This window comes from Canis lupus, chromosome 22 (genome assembly GCF_048164855.1).
Source record: "Canis lupus baileyi chromosome 22, mCanLup2.hap1, whole genome shotgun sequence".
Lineage (NCBI taxonomy): Eukaryota > Metazoa > Chordata > Mammalia > Carnivora > Canidae > Canis > Canis lupus.
This window is the reverse complement of record NC_132859.1, coordinates 37,463,790-37,485,950: the sequence shown is the minus strand read 5'-3', so window position 1 is coordinate 37,485,950 and position 22,161 is coordinate 37,463,790. Positions and strand designations below refer to the sequence as shown.

At 38.4% G+C, this 22,161-nt stretch overlaps 1 protein-coding gene across 27 annotated transcripts in view; it reads right to left on the bottom strand.

The window, feature by feature from the left end:
* RBMS3 (RNA binding motif single stranded interacting protein 3) overlaps positions 1-22,161 on the bottom strand; it is a 1,291,910-nt gene that overhangs the window by 691,162 nt on the left and 578,587 nt on the right. For 12 of the 27 annotated variants that reach the window (XM_072793072.1, XM_072793077.1, XM_072793074.1 and 9 more), the window contains exon 1: positions 2,114-3,555. The exons of the other annotated variants lie outside the window; for them this stretch is intronic. In XM_072793072.1, coding sequence (XP_072649173.1) covers positions 2,114-2,188 — 75 coding nt within the window. In that variant the 5' untranslated portion in view covers positions 2,189-3,555. Of the gene's footprint in view, positions 1-2,113; positions 3,556-22,161 lie in introns of those variants that run through there. 27 annotated transcript variants of the gene reach the window in all.

The following is a 22,161-nucleotide window of genomic DNA, read 5'->3' as shown; positions in this document are numbered from 1 at the left end:
CAATATGAACTACCATGATAGCCAAAGTAGCTGATCTTATATTCCCTACCACCCTGATCTGATTACCCGAATATCAGCTTAGGTCACCTAATGGATCTAGCTTCTTTAAAAATGTTCCAGAAGTTGATGGCTTTGACTAGCTTGAAAGTAACAAGATCCAGATGCCGCCTGTCTACACAACACTAAACTGCACAGGACCCCAAAACAGATTTTTTTTAAATTCCCTCTATATTTTTCAGGCTCTCCTCTTTTCCCTCACCACTGCACTTTCTCTCTTTACCTCAATCTCTCTCTCTCCCTCTCCCGGTCTCTCTCTTTCTCTCACACACACACACACACACACACATACACACACACACACACACACACACACACACACTTCCCATCAGTGTAGCTCATCCAACATCCTGTCCTTAATATAATGTGCACGACATTATTTCCTGCTAGCAATAAGTTAAAAGAAATCTCAGGCAGGAAAGCAATTATTCCATTCATTTTTATCTAAAGTTTCCTTTCTGAATACACTTCATAGTCAAAAACAAGAACCAAAAAGAAAGCATGAATTTTGAAACATTTGGAAAAATTTAGCCAAATGAGTAAAAGGGATGGAATGTCCGATATTTTTCATGGAACCCTTGGGTTTGTTGTTTTTATTTCTTTGGGGGGGGGGGATGAGGAATGACTATAAATTTCCTCTTTTAAACTTGTCCTTGCTTTGCCATTTCCTTGAGGAAGGCAGAGAGCATTCTCCACCCAATCCCCCAAAGAGTTAAAACTCACGGCACGGGAGCAGGAGGGCTGGTCTACTAAAGCAGCAGCCCCACAAACTAAATGCTCACAAAGGCAAAAAGCAATGTGAGTCGACCTTGCAGGGGCAGGGCGAGTCATGGAGCGATTGAAAAAGAAAGAAAAAATGCAACAATTTTTAATAGAATTCTGAAAGTCTGCTGCCTCGTCTGGTTTACAAATAGGCATTGTTTGAGGAGACAGAATAAATAAGAGCTAACTACAGCATGAATTACCAAACACTAATCACATCAACGAGTCCTGGTGACAGCACAGATCACTCAGGCACGCCTTGTTCACTCTCGGCATATTTATTTATTAAGACGACAGTGGAGTCTGGCTAATGCGATACAAAATAATATCATCTGTACAGAAACATAACCCATACATTCGAAGCGGTAACTCTACCGACACCCTCCCCCCCCCCCAACTCAATCAAGTCCAATTTAACTGACAAATTGGAGCAGTGATTTCACACCTGAGAGTCTTTCATGTCTGAACTGCAGGATAAAGTTCATGGTTGGCACTGCCCACTGCTTAGTTACGTGGGCTTTCCACTGGCCCCGTAATGATCATTTGCGCACACACATAAAGACTAAAGTATTTAACCAATTCATGTCCAATTATCATCAGTTATATTTCATCCCGTTTCAAGACCCAGGCCTCCTGATGGCAGCACAGAAAAACAGAGCTTTGAAAAGTAAAGAACATCTATTGTAAAGCTCCAAAATTCAGTCTCTAGGTCTTGATCACCCTCCATATAAAATAAAATATTTAAGGCAAATAAACAAAAACAAAAGCACACCCAAACAAACTCTAAGGGACTTTAGTTAGTTGTACTACACCTTCCCACACCCTTCTTTCATTCTATACTCAGTGATTAAAAGTTTGAGTTGCCCCCACCCTGGTGCGTCCTATCCAGTGAGAAAAACCCTTTTAGAGCCACAAACAAAGAACAGCTCACCAGAAAAGCCTCTGAAATTGTATTCTTGTTCCTGATAATCACTGTTACAATCTCCTTTCTAACAACCCTGTCCATCTGCAAAGCACTTTACTACGGATATCAGGAACATTTTTATGTTGCCAAATAACAACAAAGGAACACGAGCGAAACTATTATCTCTGCTAAAAGAGAAAAACCACAATCCCAGGGCTTGCTTTCTTCTCATATTCTCCTCTGCCTCATTAACTCCATTGGTATGTTACTAATTTCAAAGAAGCAGGAAGAGGTGATGGGGAAGGGGAGGTAAATAATAATTCACATGCCTGTTTCCCATCCCAAGTGCAGGATACCACACTGCTTGCCAGACTGTGAGTCGAGCCATACCTTGGTTTGGAGATAGTGAGGATAGTAGTAAGTGTACTGGGGGTACATTTGTGGCTGATCCAGGCGTTTGCCCATGTAGCTGGAATCTTTATCTCCGAGGCAGGGAACTGGATGACAGGGTATAGTGCCCCAGGCCGAGCGTCCTCTTAAACCACTATTCCTGACAGTCCCGATGACTGATGAGGCTTCAGAGATCCCTCGTCTTCCACCACTCGCTAGTTCCAACACGGTAGGAATTTAAAAAAGAAACACACCAAAAAAAAAAAAAAAAGAAAGAAAGAAAGAAAAGAAAGGAAGGAAGGAAGAAAAGAAAAGAAAAAGAAAAAGAAAAAAAGAAAAAAGGAAGGGTATTGGTAGAACAACAACAACAACAAAAACACACACACACATACACACACACACACACACACACACACACACACAGCCTTCCCAGATCGTGCCTTCCTTCCCCCAGCTGCCAGGGTCCACTTGGGATGAGGCAGTTTGTTCTCTACCCAGGCTGTCTGTAGTGATGTCAATTGCCAGCGTTTGTAAAGAGAGAGAGAAGAAAAAAAAAAAAAATCAAAGTCCTTTTAGCACAACTCCGAATCCTTGCAGATCAGCTTCCTGTCTCCTGTTCGTCTCTTTCCCCACCTTAAAGAAAAAGGAAAAAGAAAGAAAGAAAGAAAGAAAGAAAGAAAGAAAGAAAGAAAGAAAGAGAAAGGAAGAAGAAACAGAAAAAAAAAAAGAAAGAAAAAGAAAGGGGAAAAGAAAAAAAGAAAAAAAAAAAAAAAAAAAACCTTGCACAGCCTAGTTGCTGCTGTCTCCCTCCCAGAGTGACATGGTGTTCGGGGCTCGTCCTGTCCTTTCATTCACTTCCTCTCCTTCCAGCCGGTGGGTGGAACCGAGAGAGCCTCTCCAGGGAGCAGCGTACGCAGTCCAGAAGGCTGCAGTATTTCCTCCAAGAAAAAAAAAAAAAAAAAAAAAAGCCTGCTTCAACCCCTGCTGCAAGCAAAGTTCCGATTCCCTCTGCTGGCTATCTCGAATAGCAAAGCAATTTTTGCAGCAAAGCTGCTGCCGCTGGAACTGAACCCAGGGAACTCAAATGCGGGCAGTGGATTATTTCTTATCCTTCCCTCCATCTACCCCACACAAGAGCTGCCTTTTTTTTTTCTTGCCAAGTTGCAAGGTAAGCCACACTGCTAAACAAAACACAGAAGACCACGGGAGGGAAGAGACGACGAAGGGAGGAAGGAAGAGAAAGACAAAAATAAAAGCAGACGGACGACCCTTGCTGGTTAAAATGGAAAAAGTGTGTCCCGGATGCTTTCAAAACCTGTTAACATACGAAAGCCAGATGAATCCAAGACCTGGTTCAGAGACTAACCTTTTACTTCTCGGAGGACACAGAGGATGCTAAGTATTGAAGAAATTTGAGAGTCTATGCCAGGACTACTATTAGCAAGCCCTGCATCATCAGCTCACAATGACCAACTTACCAAAGCCGAAATGATCATTCTTATCCTTACATCCATTTTGTAAGCATCAAAAGAGGTATCCCGTTAGGTTTACAGGCGTCTTTATAAATAAAATCACTGGTTCTCTCACTGTCTATCTGTGATTATTTTGATTCAGGGATGCTTTAATCACTTTACTGATATCATCACAAAAAAAAATCACAATTACTTGACAGAGTTTTTCCCCACCAATAATAAGTAATATGCTGACATGTCTATCAGCTATTACATTATAATACAAATGGTTTCAGAGAAGATATATTTCCTTTAAGGGTCCCTTTTCAAGGCAGTCAAGGCTAAAATTAGACATGCCAGCTGTGTTTTGCTGTGAGTGCTCACGCATGCCCAAAGCGTGGGCAGACCAATATTGAGCGCCTCTCCACTTCGTCAAACCAGCTCTGTTCTCCCCAGCCTAGAGTTGCCTTTTCAGATAAGAGGTTCCTGGTACAAATCCAGCTTCCTAGTGAAGAAGAACAGAGAATTCCAGCCCAGTGCACAATATGGTATCCATCCACATACAAGCCCTGCCACCCATGAGGTCACTGGCTTCCACTCAGGGGTCTGGTTATTAGAAGCTGTGTGAGTGCATGGATATTCCTCGGAAAAGGTTAAGGATGGTGGATAAATAGTTTTATGCTTGAAAAGAATAACAACCAGAAAGAAGGAAGGAGAGAGGGTGGGAAGGTCTGAGTTAGAAGCCCTGATATTGCTGTCATTAAGAGAATTAAATCAACTCCACCAACATTGAAATGTGTTCTTCTGGGCCTTATTCGTCCCATCTAGAAAGGGGAAATGCTGCCAACTTATCTGGCTGAAGGCAGTAAACTGAATCAGATACTAAATCAAAACTACATTGATTTAAAAATCATTCAGTGACATCTCAATGCTCAGACAATAAAGTCTTGACTCCTTGGAATAGTTTTCAAGACCCTTGAAAACCCAACTTTATTCTCCAGCCTCAGACAGTAAACTCTGGCCCTCGTAGTCTATATCTGAGTCACAGTGAACTGCTTTTAAACTGGAATGTGCAGGGGATCCCTGGGTGGCTCAGCAGTTTAGCACCTGCCTTCGGCCCAGGGCCTGATTCTGGAGTTCCCGGGATTGAGTCCCACGTCGGGCTCCCTGCATGGAGCCTGCTTCTCCCTCTGCCTGTGTCTCTCTGCCTCTCTGTCTCTATGTCTCTCATGAATAAATAAATAAAATCTTAAAAAATAAATAAATAAACTGGAATGTGCTCTCTCAGGGACTTTTGTCATCTGCTCTGCCCCAGAATGGTCTTGCATCCCCATTCAGCCCATCCTTCAGCTCTCAACGGAATAGCTTTCCCTGAACCCTCACTTCCCTGCTGCACCTTATATTTGCCCTAAAAGGATACTTATCCTGGGCAACTGTCTGTTAATTGCATGTTTGTTTCTTCTAGGATGCCCTAAAAGCATCAGGAAAAGCAGAAAAGTAGGAGTCCCCATTATTCTCATTCACGTTCCTATTTCCACAATCTGTCATGGAATCTGACACAAAATGGATGCTCTGCAAATGTTTGAAGAGTAAGATACCTTAAATCCGATAAAAATTCTAACTCAAATCATATCCTCTCTCAGTACATTTCAGTACATTTCTGGATGCAGGGGATGGAGTGGTGACACGGATCAGAACAACGTCCATCCCTCATAGAATATATATTCTAGTGAGGGAGATAAACAAGTAAACAAGTAAACAGGCATTATAAATCAGGTAATATGTAGTACTGTTCAGAAATATAAAGCTAAGTAAACAGAAAGAGTCACAGGAATTCCACTTTAAATAAGATAGTCAGGAAATGCTCACCAAGAAAGAGCTCTGAGGTTAAAGGAAGGGTGGGAACCACACCCTGGGTGTTGTGTACTATGAGAGCACTTCTTGTGAGAGCCTTGGCTCTCACCCAAACTGCCTTCGTTCCAATCCTGCCTTTGCCAGATCACTCTGCCTCTTTTCTCATCCATTCAATGTCACTACACACTTCATATGGCTATCATGAAATTTCACCATAACAAACATGCAAAGCATTTATAACGCCTTGGAACATACTGGATCTGCCCAATAAATGTCAGCTTGTATCTGGGGGAAGATCATCCCAGGCAAAGAGAACAGGAAGTACAGAAGGCCTGGCAGCAAGAACACTTCTGAAATGTGCAAGAAATGGCATAGGGATGAAATGGAGCAAGTAAGAAGTAAAGACTATCAAACAAGACTAGAGAGGTACCCTAGACCATATCATATAAGCCTTAGTGGGAACTTGATGAGGAAAGCTAAATTAATGACAGTTAATAGTATAGCCTGGACTCTACCCAAATATTTTGATTATAGATCTAGCCATCTTCAACTATAGAATGCTGTTTTCCTAAATGACTTATTAAGGCTCCTCCAAATACTAAGAATTATAAGATCAGGATCCTCAATTTTGCCACGATGAACAAAGGCTATCAGTATTCTTTTATTAATAACTGGCCTAGCTACTCCTTGGAAGGAAAAGAATAGTGTCTTATTTACAAATGAAAGGCCAAATAAATAACTCCTTCACCCAAGCTATAACTCACTTATATGTAAAGTTCCCAGCATGTGTTGATGCTTTCTGCAATTTCTACACAAATTGCCACTTTACAAAATGCTATTCTATTTCATTGGATTATTGCTATATTCTTGGCATCAACTGTCATTAGTCTAAGAACATTCATTGAACACTTAAAGCTTTTCTTAAATAATGCAAAGACAGTTTACCACTTGTGAGAATTGCAGAACCTGTGTTTTATTTATTTATTTTCCTTCAGAGATACCAGTAGCCATCACAACTGAGGAGGCAAGATACTCACGTCAGAAATGGTTTTTATATCATGTCTACTCTGTTGGAGCCATAGTGCTTTCCATTTAAATGATCAAGTTAAGGTAGGAGGTAACTAATTTATAACACTCTCTAAATCGGAAGCCAGCTGTGTCCCATTTGCCAACTAACAAACAAATTTTGTACAAATCCAAGAGCAGCAAACTCATCAAAGGGCATGGACTCTTACAGATTCACGTGATTCACAGCACAAACTGGAGAGGCACTAATTTAAGACAAGTTCTTGGTTTCTAGGATAGAGACAACATCTCAGACATACCATCCAGAAACAGAGAAGTGATGGTACTGAAACGAGGTTCAGTTGGGTAGAGACAGAGATTCTCTTCCAGTTTGCTCTTGATCTATCCAGTCAAAGAATAACTGGGTCCTCTCTTTGGTTGATTTATTTTTAAATGACAAAGACTTAGTCAAAAGCAAAAGGAAAGAACAGTAGAGAGAGAGGCATCATCATCATCATCATCATCATCATCATAATATGCTATCTTTGAAAGCAAGTATACTATTCTATCTTACATTCATGATCTTGAATAAATTAAAACAAACAAAACCGCCACTCAGTATTTGTTGCCCTCTTTATTCAAATTTGTGAAATCTCTTCAACACAGCAGTTGCCAAACAGATATTAAAGGTAATTTTTTTTTTTTTTTTTAAGAAGACAAAATGGTAGATCACAAACTCCAACAGTAAAGTAGTAGTCTTTTGTCCTACTGGACACACCCATGGTTTAGGAACATATCTGAGACAAACTAGGAGAAAGAGACCACTAGTGATTCAAGCATTTGTGGTCCAAATTTAAACTATAATTAAATGTAAAATTTTAATGTAGATAAAAACAATAAAAATTGGCCTTGGAAGAAATTCCAAGCATCAGAGCAAAAATATAATGGACTATATTTTAAGACAGTCAACCAAATAGAGAAGTAAGAATAATTTAAAACCATGAACATATTAACTTCAATGAAGTTTTACTGAGCATCTAGTATGTGCCTAAATAACCAAGAATAGCAATATAAAAACCATCACCCTTGTCCTCAAGTAGACTTAACATCTCAGTATCTATCAAACATCAGTCATTCATAAATGACCTAAATGCCTTTCCTCTTATCTAAATACTAAATTTTAATAATTGTTATTAAATAACTTTAAGTTGACCCGATTTTTTAAATACATATTTTATTATAAATTTAAGCAATGATACACTTGAAACCTTATGTTTATTTTGTTTTATTATCTTTTTAAAAGATACTTATTTATTCTCTTGTTCTTTATATACTTAATACTGTGGTAGTCACATATGTTTCTCCTTTACCACTAGGATTACCAAGAGTCACATTTCTCCTCTTCATTGAAATTAGGCATGACCATGTGACTTGCTATGGCTAATAAAAATATGAAGCAAAAGTGATACATGTAGAAGCTTTTAACTGTTGCTGTTTGATTCACTGGTGCACTCTTCCCTGATGGAAGCATGTGCTTATATGGAGGAAGCATATTGGAAGGCTTAGAATAGCTGCCTCAAATAGTCACCTGAACCAGCCACTGACTTGTCATGAGCAAGAAATAAACTTTTGTTGTAATTATGCTAATGAGATTTAGTGACTTACCACAGCATCACTTAGCCTATCCTGACTATATGATATTACTTGTAGTGTGATTTTATACTTATTGATTTCTTTCTTTAAGAGTCTCTCCCACTAATATCCAAGCTAAAAGGACAAGGAATTTATCTATCGTCTTCACTGTTATATCTCCAGCACCCAGAACAATCCTTGGGATTTAATGTACATTTAATAAATATTTGTTAGATGGATGAGTAAAATATTAATTTAAAATCATCTCATTTATCTATCAGTGGTTAAAATGCAATACTTCATGAAGTAGAAGGGAAATGAGACTTATACTTAAAATGGAAAAAATGTTTAAGTCCTCTAGGAGGAAAATTGCTACAAGTGTAACTACTAAATGTTCAGAGAAGGGGAAGGTTTTTCTGTACTGACCATATAGATGGCCCTTCATATACTAGATGCTGTATTAGAATTTCATAAATGTTTCCCCAGTTAGAACTTAACAAGTTACTGGAAAATGGGTATGATTCTCCCTACTTTTTAGTTGAGCAAATTAAGAAGGAAAGGGTTTAGCTATCCAATCCAAATCAATACAGTTGTAACGTGGTAGGGGAATATTCCTAACTCACATCTGCATAAAGCCCAAACCCAGATTTTTTTCTCAGCATCACTTGATGGAGATCTTAAATGTTTTATTCCAAAACTGGATTAAGATAATCTTTGTGTTTACAACAGAAAACTCACAGTATACATAAAAATCCTAAATAAGTCAGTGTGTTTTCATAAAAACAGATGGTACTGAACAGAGAAAAAACTGGAAAGAAAGAACATGGCCTTCTATCAAATAGTATAAACTCTATTTGGACCACAGATGTGATGGTTAATTGTATGTGTCAACTTGGCTAGGCTATAGTGCCCAGTCATTTGGTCAAATACCAGTCTAGATGTTGCTGTGAGGTATTTTTCGATGTGGTTAACATTTACATCAGTAGACTCTGAGTAAAGCACCTTATTCTTCACAATGGGACTGAACTTCATCCAAAAAGGTAAAGGCTTTAAGAATGAAGACTGAGATCCTTTTAGAAGGAAGAAATTCTGTCTCCAGACTGCCTTTGGCTTCTAGATACAATATCAACTCTTCCTGAGTCTTCAGCCTGACAACCTGAACTGAAGTTTGGGGATCCACTCCCACCCCCCACAATCACGAGTCAATTCCTTTAAAATTCTCTTTGCATACAAACACATCTTACAGGTTATGTTTTTCTGGAGAACCCAGACAAATACATTAGGTTAATAAAATGAAATAAATGACAGCAATGAAGGTCAGTGATATAGATACTCTTACACATTCCTAGTAAATATCTATAATGCTTTTAATAGAGCTTAACAAAATGTATAGCCTTAAAACTTTTCATCCTTGTCAGTCCCAGTAATTTTGGTTCTAGGAATCTAAACAGATCATCACTAGACATTTAGGAATAAGTAATTGGAGAACTCTGAGTATCCAACTCTAGTTTGGTTAAGTAAATCACAGTACAGAGTATGATTCAACCATTAAAATGACACTTGGGAAATATTTTAACATATGGGAAATGCTTAAGTCAAATAGCTAACAGAAAAATCAGAATACAACCTTGTATATAGAGTAGGTTTTCAACTATGAAATAAAAACACATAGACAAGAGAATAGAAGAACTACATCGAAGTAACAATAGTGGAAATGTTTCCTCTATGATAGTGTTATCAGTGACTTTACTTTCTTTTTCTTATCCCTCCAGAAATCTCAGCATTTTTCAAATTTGTCTTAAAATGAGCATATATTTCATTATTTAAAATAAATATTATTTTTAAAGAATTCTCTTAGGTAAGTATATTCCTAAGATTTTTGTTGTTGTTGTTATTAGCTGACAGGACATTTTTAAACACCCAGATATGACATTAAAATAAATTATGTGTGCAATTGAAATAGCCATTTCCTTCTTACCTGAGTCAGACATCACTTTAAGAAAAGTTTATCTTTCTTTAAAGACTGGGAGCATAAATTGTATAATTTAACAATGATAAAACTCTGATTTAAGGCCTATAACCAGATATCCTCATTTAAAGAAAGAAAAACAGCTACCAACGGCAATGGACATATCTTCGCAGACACTACAGTAAACCTACATAAGTATCTAAAACATTAATTTTTTTAATATCCACTAATTCTGCCTTTGCATTTCTTTCTCATAAGTGTATTTGTAAACATCAGTTTGCTTACAATACGCTGTAGAAACAGGGAATTTCTTTCTTTCTTCCTTTCTTTCTTTCTTTTTTTTTTGGGGGGGGGGGGAGTCTATCACTGTCTTCTTGTATATTTCCATGCAAAGAATTCCACTATTTGCAGACCACTGAGCCAACTTTGTCTTCATGTAGCTGGCAGATTCTTGTGGCCTTCTTACAAACACACCTTCCGCCATGACTTTTGCCAGCAGTGAACCAGAGCTTAGTGAACCAACTAACAGCCGCAAAGTCAGGACAGATGAGTAGCTGCTTTGTCACAAGAGAAACACATTTTCCTAAAAGGAATATCATTACTTTGTATTGACTCTTCAGCTTCCAGCTGCCAATAGCTAAGCAAGGCAGGTCAATATGACCAGATTTGATTGGCTGGGCTGAGCCTTCTCTCTAGAAACATCTGCAGAAGTCCAGGCCAAAAGTTTACTACTAATTAGAATCACTATGCTGTACACCTAAAACTAACATAATATTGTATGTCAACTATATTTCAATTAAAAAAATTTAAAAGAAATTTAAAAAGAAGAATTACTGGATAAAATACAAGATATCCAGTTAAACTTGAATTTCAGACAAATGATGAATACATTAAAAAAATAGTTTTATTTATTTATTCATGAGAGACACACACAGAGAGAGAGAGGCAGAGACACAGGCAGAAGGAGCCCGATGTGGACTCGATCCCGGGTCTCCAGGATCATGCCCTGGGCCGAAGGCAGGTGAGCCACCCAGGGATCCCGATTAATACATTTTTTTTTTCCGATTAATACATTTTTAATACAAATTATGTCCCACCCAAATATTGTACGTGGCACTTCTCGTGAAATATCTAGGCCATACTTATAAAAAGCACTTGAAGCTTATCTGAGACTTAAATTTACCTGGGTGTTACGTACTTTTTATTTTCTAAAGCTAACAAACTTAATCCTAATTGATGCACTTAGAAGGTCTAGAGGTCTTTCAGAGGATACAAGAATTGGTAGAAAGTTCAAATTTAATGACAACTGGAAATGCTTAATATTTTCAATCCTCTTTACACTCAAACCACGTAAACCAAAAATGTCCCCATTTTAAGTCTCTTCTTAAGAGAGTTCTACCACAATGTGTCCCTGACATGAATCCATACACTGATCTCTGGGTTGTTTTGTTTTTTGTTTTTTTTTATAATTGTAAACTTGTTTTTTCTTTTTACATGAGGAAACATTTAAATTTTTTTCTTGTTATTCAACACAATAAAGTACCTGTCAAGAATAACAGATGCTTAGATGCCATCCCTGATATCAGAAAGTTGCAACCTAGAGAACCAGACAAAAGCACAAAATAAAAGAGAAAAGGAAACCAAGGCAGTTCTCCTGTGTCCATGACCAGTGTGTACAGGGATCAAGAATAAGTGTCTAGCAACTATATAGTAATTTGTCAGCAGAATTTTATGTCTCTTGTCTCTAAGAAATAAAATTTTAGACTTGTATTTTGAAAGTTTGCACTTCATTTTTCTAGTAATTTCTATTGCACATTACAGAAATATCAGCTGAGGTCAATTAGAAATAAACAAAAACCTGTCTTTCATGACAGATAGTTTGAAAAGTGCTGATCTAGAAAATATACAATTGTCTTATTTCCTTTCATTTCCATTTGTACATTTCTAGTGGTGGAGAAGTTGCATCAATGTGTTTTCTGATTGAGATACAAGGAATAATGAAACTCATATGAACTAAAAGGAAAAATGCAATTCCCTCAAATTTACTTTTCTTGTCTTCCTAACTCACTCTTTTTTTTTTTTTATCTATTCCTTACCCTCTAACCTATGTCACCTTCCTGACCCCAAGGACAATATTTAAGAGTACCAAACCCAAAGACAGGAGATATGAGACTTGTTGGTTGGAGGCTGACCCTGGACACAATGACTCCCCAGCCAAAGCCTCTTGTGTAAAATGCAGGTTGTAACGAGGTCATCTAAGATCGCTTCCTGACTCCAATAGTCCATGATGCCGGGATGCACTTGTTAAACTAGGATGACACTGCATCATTTTAGCTCCAGGGATACACTGGCTGGCCCCTGGGGTAGATGGCAAGCTTCAGGCCAATAGCACAAGCTTGACACACTTCAGCCAGGGGCTTTGTGTGACGCCCAGCCATTCCCAACAGCTGTAGGCTGGGAGGCCCCAAGTCCAAAAATAGCCCCACAAATTATGATTTCCCTTCTAGAGATGACATCTCTGTGAACGACACTAAATCAAGGCCATACGGTTAGCTTGACACTTTAGCCAATGCCTCGAAAACAGCTCAATCCCTGGAAGTCTAGATGTACCATCCATCCCACCTAGAGGCTTTCGGTATTTGAATGTTAATGCTCATTTCACAGTCAGGAAACATAATTATTCGTTTTTCTTTAAGGAAGTTTATGACCGAAGGTAATGGGGGGAACATAAATGTACTGACTGTTTACTGAGACTCATAAATGCTACGAACACAGACATATAATTGTCTCTTGGAGATTTGTTCTTGTAGTGTAGAATCTTCATTTTTAGCAATTTAACTACTGAAAGTTTACCCACCTTGAGGAGAATTATTTAGTAGAAAATAAAACTTAGCACCTATTTCATTCTCTGCTCCAACAACTTTCATCCTTTCAGAAAACTGGCTTTCACATAAAATTTGCAGAAGGTAGCTTGTTATATAGGGCTAGTAAAACTAAGAGGTAATTAGTTCAAACCAAACCTCTAAATAATAATGTCAAGTTTTAACATCTGCAGAGCTCTGGATCAACAGTAACTAATAATTTCTCTCTCTGTTTTCCTCTGTGAGAAATAAACTTTGTTATTCACAAATTATCAAGAAAGAAAACAAAACAAAAAGAAGTAAAGCAATTGGTTCTGGCCAATTAGAAAAAGAAGAAGAAGGAGGAGGAGAAGGAGAAGGAGGAAAAGGAAAAAGAAAAGAAAAGAAAAGAAAAGAAAAGAAAAGAAAAGAAAAGAAAAGAAAAGAAAGAGAAAAGAAAAGAAAGAAAAAAGGAAAGGAAAGGAAAGGAAAGGAAAGGAAAGGAAAGGAAAGGAAAGGAAAGGAAAGGAAAGAAAAGAAAAGAAAAGAAAAGAAAAGAAAAGAAAAGAAAAGAAAAGAAAAGAAAAGAAAATGGTAAAGCTCAGGTCAAAATTCAGCAAGTACAAGCAAATGTTTACACCTGTTCAGAGTTAAGAACAATGGTCACTTATGACTAGGATGGACCATTAGGTCACACTGAGCTCATTTAGGAGACCTTCCAGGAAGGCTTGGCATTGCAGGATGGGAGAAACCAGTGTGAAATCCCTAGACTTTTGGATTACTGCTCTCCTACCTTAACTGCTGCAATGACAGGTCCATATGTGTGTGCAGGGGAGGAGGTACAGAGATGCTGTAAGTAACTCAGTGTGTACATGGCCTGCCTGTAGCTTTCCCCCCAACCCCACAATGGGCAGCTGTGCTAAATTTGTCAGTTAACCTTGCCTTACCCCTTCCAGGAGTGGCCAAACTGTCAGGGTCCCCAGGATGTCACCTCTTGGCTAGCAAAGATAGTTAAAAGTAAACCACTCCAACAAAGGGAAAAAAAAAAAAAAAAAAAAAAAAACAATGCTGAATAAGACCCCTTACCAGCTCATCTCTTTTCCTTCCTCTCCAAATTCAGTAGGAAAGAGAATTGAGAGCTTGTCAGGATTAGCTGCATGGCATTAAACGGTACGTCTCAGGGAAGGTACACAGAAGAGACTCCCTGGTACCTTGCTTTGGGGAGTGGCCCATAGGAACCCAGTGTCAGCAAGTCTCCAAAAAAGCAGCATCTGGAAAAGGAGACATCTGGCCCAGAGATGCCTCTTTCTTCCTCCCCTCCCAGACCTTAGGCTGAAAACATTGAATTCTCTTGTTCTATAAAGGAGGACAAATTATTAAAAGGAACATAGGGAAGCCCATCTATTTCTCAATGTCCTAGACTCCCACCCAACCATCTGGGGTCAGATGCTCATTCTTCATCTCTCTCTGACTAGGGGGTGGGAGGCTCATGCCAATGCTTGGGTTCATTCTGATTTTAAGATTAAGACAGAGTCTTCTCTCCCCTCTTGAGAGAAAGGTACACAAGTGTCCAGAGAGAGGGAAACAGGGACCACTGTGCTAATGTGGACCTGTGGATCAGATGGTTCTGACAATGGGAAAGGCTGCTGTCCAGATCCAGCTTATTTATTTTTGCTGAAAACTTTAAAAATTAGTTTCTTGGTAAAGAAACAATGTTGTGTCAAGGTCCCTCGAAAAATCAAACAGTGTTATTCTATAAGGTCTTAATGGGAGGATCTATCCATTTTGACCAGGGATAAATGTATTAGATTCAATATGTTTGGTTTGGGAAATCTCTTTTTGTCAAACCCAGGATAACCAATTGTCCATTATACCATGTCCTTGCTAAGAGAAGCTGATGTAGAAATATTTAACCACCCCATCCATAAACATTATTTCCTCCCAGAGCAGAAAAAGGCTGATCTTCTCAAGGCCTAATGTTATTTATTTTCCAGTGAAGGGATATGATTTTTATGCCAGGTACAGTTTTCCTTTAGCATTTTTAAGTGTCTGCCTTTTAAATGACTCCTAGAATTGAGATCCTGACCACTTGCCCTTGTTAAATATCTGGTGATCCTTTTCCCCAACAGATGGGAAGGGCCTCCTGATATGCCCCTGGCCTAATTTCAATTTGGGTAATTGCATTCTGTCGACTTGAAATTTCCCCACCAGTTTAATCTGCCTGGGATATGGTGCCTCCTTCTCAGTCCTGAACTGCCTGGCGTGCCGATGGAGGCTGGGGAACAGCTGGTGCATTCCACCCCAGAAGTGGATACATTTTAGCGGCAGGTGCAAAGGTTTTCTTCAGCCGAATACAAATTCTAACATAGGAATAAGCCTCTTGGATGCTTTTATTTTTATTTTTCTCAATGAACATAACTTTCGCAGAACCAAAAATATAAAAGCATCCAAAGCATAAATATGAATGGAAAAGAAAATACATGTTCACTAAAACCAATCTATTGTGTGATCATTTTGCACTCCATGAATCTTACAATGCTTCTAGATTTGAATGTTGACAATAAGGATAAATAATTCACATAAAGCAGACAACCATTCCTTTTCTCATATAATTTTACACACAAATACATGTACACATCACACAAATACATGTACATGGGGGCACATGGGTATGTGCATACATCCTTACATGCATGTATAGGGGTGTGTGTGTGTGTGTGTGTGTGTGTGTGTGTTTGGGTATACCTACACTTACCTCCCTCTGGAGGGTCCTTTATAGTTGGTAATAAAAACAGCTTTCCCCACAAAAACACCATGTTAGGCATTCTATGCATATCTTATTTGAGTAGGTAATACATTTAACTGTAAAGAGCTTATCTCCTGGAATCTTAGAAGGTATCCTATCCATTTCTGTTTCCCTGGCACCTAGAACATAGTAGGTACTTAACTAATGGATTAAAATATAAACTACGTAGACAAACCTATTTAGTCTTTAGCTCTAAGACCCAAAATGCAATTTAAGGACTGCAGGTCAAGGTATACTTTTTTAAGGTACACCTTAAAACTCCAGGAACATTGGTGGCCCCAAAGTCACATCCCTTGGCCACCTGAGCTCTAGGAACAGTTAAATGCAAGCATAGGCTCACCTTGCAAATGACCAATACCATCTCTCAGAGGTGACTGCCAGAGATGCTGGTCTGCAGATTCAAGGTGAGTACACCAAACCAACAGTAAACCAGTGGAGAATAGGAGCTAGTAGAGAAATGCTCCTGCCTCCCAGACTTCAGGCAGACAATTCTGGAAGTCCTTCCATACCTTCTCTGGGTATCTCCATAAAACTGAATCCTACTGACTAACCTCAGCTTTTTTTTTTTTTTTTTTTTTTTTTTTTTTTCTGTAATCTTTTTCTCAGTGACCTTGATAACACTCCATTGTATTGGATGTTTCTCCTTCCCATCTTCCCACTCCCTTGCTCCTGCTTCAGGGAATTACATCTCAAATGGACTATCTGCCCCCTTGCCTCAGGCTCTGAATTTAGGGGAACCCAAACTCTAATGACTTAGGACATCACCATGCTGACAGTCACACCAGCAGACTATCCACATATGAACATATAGAATATCTATTCCCCCAACATTCATTTTCTTTCCCTATCATAGGACAGATAGCCATACACCAAGACCACTCTGATATATATAGGCTGACAGATTATATGCTATATTTATGCCAGGAAAAAGGAGAACTAAGATTGTGCCTTGATGTATTCTAACCATATTAGTTTAGCTCTAAATATCTTACCTTACCAATGGCTCAAGAGGCATTCCCAGAGTCTCATAATTAGTAGGACAGTTCAGATTCTGCCTCATTTTAGCCTCTGTGGGTCACCATAAATTAGCTTAGAGGCCCCAAGCCTCTGTATGACTCAAGCTGACTTGAATCCTAATTTGTACTATGCAGCAATCTTGGCAATGCCACTTGCATGCTTAAGTCTTTTGCTCTCTTGGCCCTTGGAAAAAAAATATTTGCAGCAGCACCTGTCTCTGCCATCCCTGTTTAGTGTAGATCATCAATGGGTAGTGTCCTAACCTAAGAATATAGCCTGATGAAGACTTGGGTCCACCATGTAATGACTATGCACATCATGAAGCCAAGGGCAGGCTGCCACAGAAGAGGGCCAAGCCATCTTTTAGTTGACTGTCTCATACTCACTGGAGGGCTACCTTGTTGGCCACACTAGATAGAGAAATGCAGAGAATTCTCAGCAGTTTTGAAGACACCGGTGTTTAGACCTCTGGCTTCTTTAAGGCCAAATTGCAGCCAGTGCCTAACATAGTAGCCAGAGTGGGCCCAAGGTGAGCTGAGGGACCAGAGTCTTTCAGTTCATAGAAAGAACTCCAGTACCTTAAAAGTAGTATTAGAGAAGACCCATGAGGGACATGGATCATCCTTTGATTTTCATAAAATTAATGTTTTTTTATAAGACTGTAAAAGCTCTACTTTCTCACTATAAAATGCAGAAATGCAAAATTGCATTAAAACAATTATATAAAAATTACATAAAAATATATATCTCTGATCCTATCTGATCCTATCACACAGAGGTAACAGCTATTAATATTTGCTCTGTTTCTAGTTTTTCTTATGAATAATGAATATATATTTCTCTCTTTCTCTGTGTTGTCCCTCTGTCCATATATGTGAGATCTAGAAAAAAATATTGTATTTCTGTGCACTTCCTTCTTCTGACAACATACTGTGAACATTTTCTTTGAACACACCACTTAATGGGGACATAATATATAATCACAATATTTTGTAATACTCTTATATTTTGTAATTCTGTGTTTTGTATTATCTGTATTCTATGTTATATATTTTGTAATTCTCTGTTATAGGGTTTTTTAATGTTTGTTATGTATAATCTTATATTTATATATATTTCATATACATGTTTTGAGATTTTTTCCCCCCTTTCAGTGTGGATTCTGGGATTCCTTTCTGCAACAAGGGGCAAATACCCATCAGTGGGTAGTGTCTGGGTCATTCACATAACCATGACAAGCCATCTTCTGTGTGTTGATATCTATCCTCATGGTCACAAGATGACCACAGCAGTGTTGGCCATGTTATAATCGCCCACCTCAAGTAATTTCTTCTTCCTCTGGTATCTTTTAAAAATGTAAGAAATCTTACTAAAGGCTCCTGCCCTCAACAGTCTGCTCCTCATGGTTCATTGGACAAAATGGGTCACATGCAATTTCCTAACTCATTCACTGATGGAGATGGAAGGGTAATGATTGGTTTAGACTACGTAAGACACACCTCCCTCTGAGCCTAGGCAAAAGATCATTGGCTCCAAGCAAACAGCGGCATATGGCTGGAGAATGGAACATGTGCTATGGACCAGAAGTGGAGTCTTCCTGAAAAGAAAGGAAGACTTAAATAGGAATTATATTTAGGGAGGCAAGACGCAATTATCTCCAATATAAATTAAACTTGTTTCATTATCTTCTCACCCACATTATCATGCTCTCTTCCCCGATAACATTGTCCTTCCTTAATTTACCACCTAGACACTCCTTTTTAATCAAATGTGTGCTGGTTATCCATGAATCTCTAAAAAGTTAACTGAAAAATTAACATCATAATGATAATGAGTTTAAGGTCTTGCTCTCCTTGGATGCATTTCTGTTCTAAAAGGGAGTTCTGAAAGATATAATCATCTTCAAGATCTATAAGACCATAATAATGGTAGTATGGCAGGCAAGAAAGGATTCAAGACCCACTGTGGCCTTCCAACCACCTTGCTCACTCTGTTACACTCACAATGGCCTCCCTGCTGTCTCTCTAGGAAGCCAGCATACTTAAACCTGGGAGCCTTTGCACTTGACTTCCCTCTGCCTGAAACAAGCTTTCTCTAGATAGCCTCAGGGCTTAATTCCTTGCTTCTTATAGTTTTCTTACCCATATGCCACCTTATTACAGAGGTTTTCCTTGATCCTCTTACATAACATAGTACCTTCACTTCACTCTGTAGCCTATTACCCTACTTTCTACATATTTGGCACTTATAACCACCTGACATGGTATGTAGGTGTTTACTGTCTTTCTCCTAAGTAGACAGTAAATCCTATGAGACTGGAGTTTATGTTTTATTCATTGTTGGTTCCTCTGAGCCTAGACACAGTGCCTAAAAAACAGGCATTCCAGTGCTAAACATTGAGCTGCATCAGAGTAGAAGTCAATGGGACCTAATCCTGTGTAGGCATCTTTCTCTGTTATAACTCCGATGCCCACAGTAAGTCTAAGTAGGTCATATTTTCTTTTTCACCTATTTCCCTCTAGGCAAGACCTTCATTTTCCAGGATGTGCTGTGTAGCTGTGTATGTCTTGAAATCTGAACAGTATCTATCTCTCTAATATGAAATAAAAGGCAAGTCCCAACTTAAGACACATCCTATAACTTGTAATACTATCTAATTAATAAAATGTTTCAATTCTGATTAAAATTTATCTTGAGTGCCAGAAATACTCATAAAAACATAAATAAAAGCTACAAGGAAATAAATAATGTAATTATTCAACAATAACTTAAGAAGTACATTACAATGTGACTTGGAGCTCCCATCTAATGCTCTGGTTGAGACAGATACACACACACACACACACACACACACACACACACACTGTTTTAGAAGCTTTCAGGCAAAATGGTGATATGAATATGTGGTCATAATCACCCACATGAAACTATGAAAAAGTCTATATTTGAGTTGGGAAAAGGACACACTAGGAACCATATAGATGTACCAGAGAGCAGGCATGATTTCTGGTCATTGTGGTGTAAATATGCCAGATTAAAAGAAAGGCAACCACACCGCAGTGTCAGAAAAGTGAGAGAAAAAAAAAAAAAAAAAAAAAAACCTGTCTAAGATAATTAAGAATGAGATTCCAGCAGAACCTAGATAACACTCATTGCCTGTGTGGAGACAGAGATGGTAGTGTATGTTTGGACTCTAGCAGCATCTCTGGGAAGACTAAGGTAGCAGACATCTTCATGAGCAGCCTTCCTAGGCTTGTGTTATGCTAGCATAGCCCAGTCAGTTCTGAAGGGAGATCAGGGTACTCTGACCTCAGACTTTGATCTCAGAACAAGGGTACGGTTGCCTGTCAAAGAACAGAGCTCTGATCAGCTAACTCTTGGCTTCCTCACAAACTTGAGGAGTACACTTCTCAGCAAATCTCCAGGCAAAGGGGCTCTAGAGTGGCAAGATAGAAGCATAGCACACATAAGCTGGTCCCTTCTCTGAAAGACTTCTGTAGGTCACCCCTCAATCTCTGATGGCACCCAACCCAGTTCTCAGTTCCATGTATTGGGTAATATATTCTATTTGTGGAATGCTACATAACTTTCATTTTAAATACCATATTCTCAACTAAATATTCAAGGATGCAGAATATGATGCAGAATATCCTCATGTCATGATATATGTTGTATTAAGTGAAAAAGTGCACATACATGAGTCAGGGATATTGGATTACAACTTCACAATATTTTATACATACAGCACACACATAAATCCATACAAAAGTACTAGAAAGATATACTCCATTATGGTAATAATAACCAAAAACATCCTGAAGTTATTTTTATTTTTTCTTTCTATTTTACATGTTATGAGAAAAGAAATTTAATTGTCCCTTCATTCCAAATATTTCCAGAACCTATACACTATGCACTGCTGCTAATACCCTGGTCAGAAGCACCATCATTTTTCACCTGGATTAGTGCATTAGCCTCCTAATAGGCCTCCTGGCTTCCATTCTCATAGTCTATCCACTACACAGCAGCTAGAGCAAGCTTTTAAAAATGTGAGTCAGATTCCTCTGCTCAAAACTCTCCAGTGGCTGCATATCATGCTCATTTCATAAGCCTCTCTATTACTTTACATATTTCTCCTGCTATCATCCTTGTACAGAATCTAGTAAGATAAGACTGGTCTTCTTTCCAGTCTTCAGACTTGCCAAACATCCCCTTCTCTTTGCACAGGCTGTTCCTGCTGCCTAGAACACTCTTCCTTTCAATAGCACCATCTTCAAGTCTTTAATGCCTCCTTTCCAAGCAGCCCAGCCATCACCCCAAAACCCTCTTCCTCCCTCCTGTTAGCGAGATTCCACAACTTACCTTCTTGGGGCCATGTTGTAAAGTTACAGGGAATAAGATTCTCATAAAGTAGAATGTGAACCGTGCCCTCTGACATTGTGAGCAATGTAAAGACCCCACTTTATTTTACTCTTTCCCTCCCCCTGTGAGGCTGTCAGCTGCAAGGGTAGAAATGTCTTTAGCAGTTATGGCTTTCACCTCAGTTTCTAGAATAATGCTGCATGTAGCACCTGCTACTGGATGAATGAATCACAGAATAATAGAAATAAAAGTTATTTTTTATTTTCTTCTGTAAATGATCTCTGTTTTCCCTATTATTTATAAAAACTAGAAAATAATTAGTAAAAAGAAAAATGTATAATACTACTCATTCCATTTCTCTTGCTCTTAGCCTGGAAAGCAAATTTCTTCTGGACTCACACTAAAGAACAACTAAAGAAGATTATCTGTTTAAACTATCATTGAATCAAATACCCAGTAAAGCATCTCTAAGCTCTTCAGTTATTTCCATGGGTTTTCCCCACTCCCACTGATTTTGGTGTAGTTTCTGATCAGTCACGATGCTAGGAGATGACCCAATTTCATAACATCTGAAGCTATTCAATTTTTCTATGATATGATTCCATCATGGGCCAAGTCTAATGGTCCAGCAGAGAGATGCTCTCACATTCTCTTAAAAGGTTATCCTTTGGGCTTTCTTTTAAGATATTGTTTCTTAGGAGAAAAATTGAAGCTTATATCTAAGGACAAACTATACGATGAAACTTTTTCTCTGTTACCAGTCCTCCTACCCTCACACATGGCAGAAAACATTCTGAAGACTCAGACTTTCAGCTCTAAAAATGTTAATGACTAAGTGCATTTGAATCTATCTTTAAATCTGCTTTTAAGTATTTTTAAAATCAGTTAAGGTATTAACCCACTGAAAATTTTGATAATTTGTAAAATATCTCCAAGCTGACTCTCTGACAATGGTAAATAAAACCAAGCCAACACACAAAAACCATATATGAGATTCATCCTTTGCCACTCTTTGCTTTATTTAATATTGCAGCAATTTCCTCTGTAATAAACAACTCAAAATCGAGCAAAGACATACCAACCATAGAGGAGAAAATGAGTCTGGTCAGCAG